The sequence below is a fragment of the Musa acuminata genome, chromosome BXJ1-10, assembly GCF_036884655.1.
Source record: "Musa acuminata AAA Group cultivar baxijiao chromosome BXJ1-10, Cavendish_Baxijiao_AAA, whole genome shotgun sequence".
NCBI lineage: Eukaryota > Viridiplantae > Streptophyta > Magnoliopsida > Zingiberales > Musaceae > Musa > Musa acuminata.
The window spans coordinates 12,841,341-12,849,293 of NC_088336.1; the positions used below are offsets into that span (position 1 = coordinate 12,841,341).

At 40.0% G+C, this 7,953-nt stretch overlaps 1 protein-coding gene across 6 annotated transcripts; it reads right to left on the minus strand.

Moving 5' to 3' along the window:
* Positions 1 to 266: 266 nt before the first annotated feature.
* On the minus strand, positions 267 to 6,845 carry LOC135581396 (uncharacterized). Of its 6 annotated transcripts, none has more exons than XM_065085772.1 (4): positions 6,705 to 6,845; positions 5,254 to 5,599; positions 3,662 to 4,676; positions 267 to 3,033 (listed from the first exon to the last, which is right to left on the minus strand). In XM_065085772.1, exons 2-4 carry the CDS (start codon positions 5,397 to 5,399, stop codon positions 607 to 609), a joined length of 3,588 nt encoding a protein of 1,195 aa, XP_064941844.1. In that variant the 5' UTR covers positions 5,400 to 5,599; positions 6,705 to 6,845; the 3' UTR covers positions 267 to 606. The 6 variants fall into 6 exon arrangements, with proteins under 6 accessions (XP_064941844.1, XP_064941847.1, XP_064941842.1 ...); XM_065085775.1 differs by lacking the exon at positions 6,705 to 6,845 and adding an exon at positions 6,538 to 6,694 and having other exon boundaries at positions 5,336 to 5,599; XM_065085770.1 differs by lacking the exon at positions 6,705 to 6,845 and adding an exon at positions 6,538 to 6,694.
* Positions 6,846 to 7,953: the final 1,108 nt, after the last annotated feature.

The window sequence follows — 7,953 nt, forward strand, 5'->3', positions numbered from 1 at the left end:
CTTTGGTATCAAGTTGTCCATCAAATCTTGCTACCCTTATTTTAACCCAGAAGCATGTAATATGTAATGGCAATTTACAGTTCTTCACTAAATTCTGACAAGGTTTTATTATTATGTAATGTCATTTTGAGACAAAACAAAATCAACCTGCAGATCAATTTAGCATATTCATATTAGCATCAAGAGTAGGAAAAACCACAAGTTATCTATCTACCAGAACTAGTAGTAGCACAGAAGGTTGCCAGCAGCAATGACCAAAAGCCAGCTTGAAGAACACTTATTGCCATAGTTAAATGGCAAGGTTTAGATGCATCGATTATTGAGGGCTACATGTCCTTTTGGTGATGTCTAAAACTGCAACTTTTGCAGAGAGAAAAGGTTTCCTGTGTTGCCACCAACAAGGATACACAACATATCTCAAAGTTCCAACAGTACACAAGTTCTTGTTGGTTTCACTCTTTTGACCTGGTGGATGCTTCATGACTACTTCAAAGGATATGGATATCAAAAGTCTAACCATGGTGATCCAACTGAATGCGGCAAAGATGGCTGCTGCAAGTACAATTTGGAAGAGTTTTGTTCCACAAGCACTTTGTAGAGGTAGGATCAGTGGAGGGTCTGTGAGTAACATATTGATGGGCGCATGTAAGCGGTTCCAGGAGATTGGAACATGAAATGGCCTTCTGCAGTGCTATACCTCTTGATCAAACTAGCATCCACTCCGGTGTACAGGTTCGGTAACAAAGGTCTCATGCCACTCGGAGGATCCTCAATGTGATCTTGCGAAGAAAGGCAGGAGAATGATCTCTGAGACAATGGATTCAAACTTGAGGCATCAAAAGGCAAAGTGCTTGTTGGACTGCTCAGACTTGGTTGCTTGTCAGTCTTGGGAGAGTCATCTATCACTATCACCTCATTCATCATGCAAGGAGTTGCAGAGGAGTCGAACTTTTTGTATGCATTCTTTTCCTGGGTTTGTTGATTTGGTCTTGGCACCAAAGCAGCATGCAGAGAAGTGAATGAGAAACCAGCCACTGCTGTGCTGGGCAGGCATACGGGAAATTGGTGCTCAGCCACTGTTCCGGGAAAATTCTGCTGCTTCATGTGAGTGTTGGCTGAACTAAATCCAAGATGAGATGACAAGTTTACATCTGGTGGGTGATCCATAACTGTACTAGGTGGCACAAACTCTTCATTTTTCATCACCATCAAATTCTTGCCCATCAACCTAAGGATTGGATTAGCACCGGTGCAAGATGGAACCTTGACTGCAGAATCTGACAAAGTTTCGGTGGAGGTGGAGCTGACCATAGTGTTAGTTCTCGGATTCTGATACAAACTAAAAGAGGAAGAGATTCTTGGCCCGGGAAACAAGTCAGGAACCTGTTTTCCAATGGTTGTCCTGTGCTGTGTAGCGTTTGATCTTAATGATTGAGACTCTCTTGAAAGGCTCTCCCTGCATGAGCTATAGAATGGCTCATCATTTACTGACTGACTAGGTTCTTTTGCTGATAGATTTGCCTTGAGTTCTTGATTCCTGCCCTCGACATTTCTTTCCATCAAAGCCAGCTTATCTTCAACATTAACAACAATTCCCAATGCCTCATTCTCTGGATCAGTATATTTGGAATCTATTGAAGAGGGGACAAAAAGAGTTGATGCAGTTGACACAGGTGATCCACTTGGTTCACCATCACTAGCCAAATTCATGGCATCGTCCACAATTGTTCTAACGGAGGTTACCGATGTGCTCCTTTCGGGGATTCTAGGACCGACATCCCCATTAGTCAAGCAACCACTAGATTCCTGGATGGACATGGTATCAACAGTATATTCCTTGGGTTCAATTGCACAAGAAACTTTCTCCCCTCTTTCTTCCATTTCATCTGCTATTTGGATATTTTGGTCATCGATCTCTTCTCTGGACACACCATCACAGCTTTCCTCTTGCCTTTCAGATCTTTCCACTAATTGTTTTTCATGGAATTCCCTTTTAGATATATACTGAACTTGTTCAACCAATGGAGAAGGATCTAATCTGGCACCAAATGATGCTTGCAGGTTTCCTGAACTCACGATATCATTAGGAGAAGGATTAGCCGTAGATATTTCCTTAGATGACTTGATGACACAATGTCCAGAGTGAAAGACCTCTACTTGCATGTTTAAGTTCTCGACATCAGGACCATGACATTCGTCACCATGGTTCTGCTCCTCCATTGTGCTCCTGTCATCTCTTTCCTCATCTCCTGGGACATCTTTCCTGCTTGTAGATCCATGATTCATCATCTCTCCTGCTGGAGATACTGTTACACTCTTTGAGCAATCAAATTCACAAGATTCTAGTGCATCGTTACTTGTTCTTGGAATATCAATACCATAGGGAGTTGCCTGGAATTCTACTCCACTCTTGCCACTCCTGGAAACCGATCGATGCTTGCGGAACTTGTCAAAGGAAAATAATTTCTCTTTTAGATCACCTTTCCTCACCTCCGAGGTGCTGGATGTTCTTCCAGCAGAGTCTTTCTTCTTCAAAATTAACTTGATTGGGTCTTTTATCAAGGGACGATGACAGATTTCCAAAGATATGTTCGTCCTCCGAGAAGAGTTATCAGATTGGTGTTGAATGCTTAGGTCAATCTCCTTTATTTTGATTCCTGAAGAAGCCACAGAATTCCCAGATGACTTTGGTTTTCGCAATAGGATACCATTTTTCACAGTACTTTCAGATGACCATTTGAAAGTGGGGATTGAAAGCTTTTCAGAGTCTTCAAAGCCATCACCAGCAGAGTGCACTCTCTTTGGAGAACTGACCAAGTCTTCAGACGTGAGCCTGCTTCTTGTGAGAGGTACAGTATTATCTGATGCACGCTTGACATTCTTTCTGAAAAGGTTCTTTGGGAGATCTGATCGTCTGGAACACATCAATTGTCTTAAAGATGAACTGCTCTTGTTGAGGTTACCTGGGTTTAGTGATTCTTCATTCTCATGATGAGTTTTAGCATTACAATATCCTTCATGTGCAGTTTGAATCTGGCCAACCAAATTTATAGTTATGCAATTAGATTGGTAAAATGATCAACACTGGTGAGAATTAGGCTAATGTAAAATCAAATGGTATGAAAGATCAGCAAAAATTAGATATAGAAATTAGAATATGCTGACAATCCAAATTGTATTATGTTTGGAGACAGAGTTGAAAGGCTGGAAAACATCAAACCTTACAAATCATCTTAATGATTCACTATAAGCCAGATATGTTGATTGAGAAAGCTTGAGCAAGAGAACAGTGAAAGTGGAAACGGGCACAATTCTAACTCCCAACTACAAAGAAATTAGAAAACACGGACTAAAAGATATGATGATTAGGCATCAAAGGAGCATCTAGAAACTTCCTTAAGGATTTGTTATGAGGGAGGTTGATTCAGATTTTTCATATACATAAAGAATTTAAGCATTTTTGGAAAAGAAAACTATTAAGAGATGATGATACTGACTAATTCTCATTTAGCATATGACTGAAAACCCCAAAAAGATATAACTCCCAGATGAGAATAGAATTCCTCAGTCTTTGAAATTTCCATTGTTTTTCTCAGACTGATTGCACAAGAACTCAAATGCAGCCATAGATTTCTTTATGAAAAAGAAATATTGCAAGTACCTGTGCTTTCAACAGAGTACGTGAGCTCAATTTGTTTCTCTGTGCCTTCACTTTCATCTTCCTTGAAAACTTTGCATTCAAATGCTTCTTCTTGCTCACCAAAAACATTTTTGTTGGCTCAATGACTTCTTCATGCTTCTGAAACTTCGGTCCTTCCTTCAACTTTGGCATGTCATTGAATTTGGATAGAATTTTGAGTTTTGCGCCAGCTGAATTAACAGATACTGATCCTTCAACATAAGCTGTAGACTCTGTTGGTGACAATTTTGGTTTCTTTGTCTCCATATCAACTTCAACAGTTGGTGCAGTGGCAAATGCCATTTCGTTGGCCCAGTTTGTACCATTCCTCTTATCGAGATCTTCAAGAGTGCAACGAGGAGCAGTAGCATAAATATCCACCATCAGTCTCTTCTTCCTTGGTTTTTCTGTTGGTTTTGAGAGTTTGCTTGACATCCACTTGGTGTTGGACTCCATCGAGAGGCACTGATCTATGTGAGCGTTCAAAGTTGTATTTGAAGTGGAAGAAAATGTTCTACAAACAGGACAAACCTTTGAAGCCATAGGATCTGAAACTGTGCTAGAGTCAGAAATTGTGTCCTCTGTTCGACTGCTCCCAGAGATGACACCTAATTTTACTATCAACCTGCACTTATTTTCTATATCCGTTGCTGGTGTTTTAGATTCTTGATTACCGATGTCATAAGAAGAAGTTTCAACTTGCTCATGGGTCCTTATCAATCGAACTCCTGCATCACAATGAGCCAGATCATCTTTGCTAATTTCCTGACAGGTTCTTGTTTTTCTATCACAAGATTGTTTCTCCTCTTGAGGATCAACAATATGCGCTAGGATCTGTTCTACTTCCTTTCTGCGACACTGAACTCTCAACAAATTTGGAGGCTCGAAAGGTGGCAATAGACCTTTGACACCATCCTTGAAGCAGAGCCGCAAGAAATGCTGTGCAAATGGCCAACTTGTCTCTAGGCCTTTGGTCCTCGATGCAAAAACATAATCTCTGAAATCAAAGCAAAAGATCCATCAGAAAACTTGCTTCTATGATTGAGAGATACCCATTTACAACTCCATACATCAAAGATAATCAAATGAGAAGGTCATCTTTTCACCACAAAGTTCTACCATGAACATATTCAGATCATACCACATACCAATTGCCAAAACTAGACACAAAAAAATACCACCAACCAAGGAACAAAGCTGTCCCTCAAACTGCGTCACCTTTGACAAAAGGACAACTTTTTTAACAGATGATATGATCAATTAAACCCACATAGTTGATATCATATCAAGAAAACCAAGCCATAGTCATCCCCTGGAAGAAAAGTCAAGCCTTTGATTCCTTGCTTTAGGGACCTAGAGGTCTCAGAAAAATATCAACATGAACATCCTGGCTAGTGTGCACTCAGATCCATCAAAGCTTGGCCCACACCCCAATAGATTTGTAAGTGAAGGAAAATACTTAGATAAAGGTACTCCAGAAATCAACCCATCGAATCTGACCGATGCAAGCAACATCATTTCTCTGAATCAGTAATAAAGACAACACAAGGCAGTGTGTAAGAGGAAACTACTACCTTATAGAGAAATTAGGAGTTGGTGTCTCTTCTAGGATGGGATTCCTCTCTTGGAAGGCAAGCGTTTGAGAAGCACTCTCACCTGTTCTCGGTGCTGGAAGATGGGAGGAACATGAAGGGTCTGGTGAATTTTTAGTCGATAACATCTGAAGAAGGCCTTCTCCAGTTTCCTCCTAAATCTTCTAGCGGTAGTAGTAGCAGCCCAAGGGCACCACTGCAACTGGGCCTTCCATCATCCTTGGACTCCAGCATAACAAAGGACTTAAGCTGCCAAGGAAACCAGTAGTAAGATCCCACAAAGGAGAAACACCACCGGCCTTTTCCCTCTCTTCACCTGACTTGGTGCCTGCAAGATTGGGCAAAGGAGAACTAAACTTAGAAAGGAAAAAAGAGAAGGCACTTGCTAGAGAAGAAACTAGGACCAATGTCCAAGCATCTTCTAAGGCATAATTTCATGTAGACTTAAGATTGGGTCAAACTCATCAAGATAGATCAGTCCGCTCGAAACCCAAGGCACTCGAAGCTTCCATACAAAGAGAATATCAATAGTTATGTGGTTCGAAACTTCCAGAGATGTCATTTTATGTGATCAAAGGGATGAGGAGTTTCACAGAGAAATTACACCTCCAAATAAAGTAGGGGAAACCAAAACCAGTTTGTCGAAAGATCAGTAGGAAGAGAACAAGGAGGAAGAAGAAGACCTCGACAGAAGCCTTGCACATGAAATGATAGCGGAAGAAACAAGGGAAACAGAATCCAAAACAAGTTCTGGTAGCAAGTTATACAAAAACCCAATGAGGAAACTCAAAAGCATAGCATATAAAGGGAGCTGATGGGAAATTAATAGATGAGAGAAAGGACAGAGAGGCAGGCCATTAGAGGATTAACACTCCTCTTTAGGGCCTTGCTTTGAATGGATTCCTAGGATGGAACAGAAGGGCATAAAGTAGCAGAAATTACACAAAAATGGTAGGAAGGATGATGAAGAAGCTCATCACCACTCTTTGGCTAAAAGATACAAGCAAATCTGAAGGAAAACCTTCTTCTAGAGAAAATCTTCTTCTAGATTTTTCTCCAAGATCCAAGCAAAAAAAATCCAAGGACAGCGAAGAGGGAGGTGAGGTGAGGCAGAGGGATTGACCAGGTGGAAGATCTAACAAGGCACATGACCGATGCAGGAACCAAAACAAGATCCCAAGAACATCCATGAACAGTACACATATATACATACAAGATCACAAAGAAGAAGAAGAAGAAGAAGAAGAACCTCCAAGCCTTACTCACTCTTGGATCCAAAAGAAAGTGAAAAGAGGAAAGTAGCTTGAGAAGAGGAATCACTGCGCTGCACGACTGAAAGAGAGGAAGAAGTGAGGAGAAGACTTTTCTTTCTTCCTCCAGTCACAGTAAACGTATGGGAGGGTGTAGAAGATGAGAAAACACCACCCACTTACGCATCAGGTTCTCTACCAAAAGCGGGCCTGTACATCAACAGCAACTCCACAGAGACGGAAAGAGAGAGAGAGAGAGAGAGAGAGAGAGGCCAAGGGGAAAGGGACATGGAAGAGTTTTCAGGGAGCTGTCCTATCCTGTTGAAACACTAGTAGCTTCTCTATCTTCTTTCCATCTCTCTCTTCGTTTGCTTTTGCCGATATTATTCATGAAAGGAACGCATTTACCTTTTGACCTTCTCTCTCAACCAAACTACACTGCCACCCTCCTTTCTTGGACTCTCAGTTGCCCAAACTGCCCCAATGTAAAAGCTTAGAAAAAGAAAAAGACCTGAGTTCTGCCATGCAGTAATTTCTCATGATATGATATGCTGCTTAACATGCAAAAGCGGTATCTAAACGAAGACATCAACTTACTGAGCACATCTTAACAACTCACAGGTTCAGGAATCTAACCTGCAACTTGTTCCCCAAACCTCCTTTCTTTTCTTCTTTTTCTTTTTGGCCTTTAGTACCTCTCCCGAGATTGAGAATATGTTCTTTTATTGACATCATGTTGACATTTATTTTTATCCTGCACAGTAGTAGTACGTCACAAATGTTCAACAACAGCATGAAACACATTAAGACAGCATTTTCATTTCTGGACAATGTCTCAGTGGTTCAGTCAAGAATTCCAAGTGTAGAAAGTAACCATCACAAGCTCGTATTTTTCCTGGTGTAGAAAGTAATCATAATAATTGTAATAATTTTTGGCAGCCTCGTTATGTAAGTAATTAATTGTTTGATTAATTAAGTACAATATCACAAAACAAATTATAATTATTAGAGGCACCTTTACTTGCTTTATGTCCAATTAAATATGGCATTCAATAAATATATTTAGCTAATTATATTCATGTCATTAGCGTACAATGTAAAGTTTGAAGGTCTTGTACAGGAGTGCAAAACGTGGACGGATCAGATATTCATATTTTATTTTTTAAAAAATTAAAAAAATCAAACTTTACTAATTATTAAGAATATATACAAAATGAGGATGAATCCATATTCTTTACGGAATATATGCATATTCTCTTATAATCCTTGAAAAGTAACATACAATACAAAAATAATTAAAACTATCATGAATGAATGTATACTTACATTCAAGCTAAGTGAATGGTCCGCGGACTAGTGCTGTCATGTCCAAATATAATTTGGTGTCTTCTTAGAATCCCCATCCCCAAGCTATATTATTTCTTAAAGCTTA

What these genes read in the sequence shown, in the direction of transcription:
- LOC135581396 (XM_065085772.1), bottom strand. Translation starts at nt 5,399, where the DNA reads ATGTTATCGACTAAAAATTCACCAGACCCTTCATGTTCCTCCCATCTT. An exon ending in ACTCCTAATTTCTCTATAAG is followed by an intron (nt 4,677 to 5,253) that starts GTAGTAGTTTCC and finishes CTTTGATTTCAG; the next exon opens with AGATTATGTTTTTGCATCGA. An exon ending in GTACTCTGTTGAAAGCACAG is followed by an intron (nt 3,034 to 3,661) that starts GTACTTGCAATA and finishes TTGGTTGGCCAG; the next exon opens with ATTCAAACTGCACATGAAGG.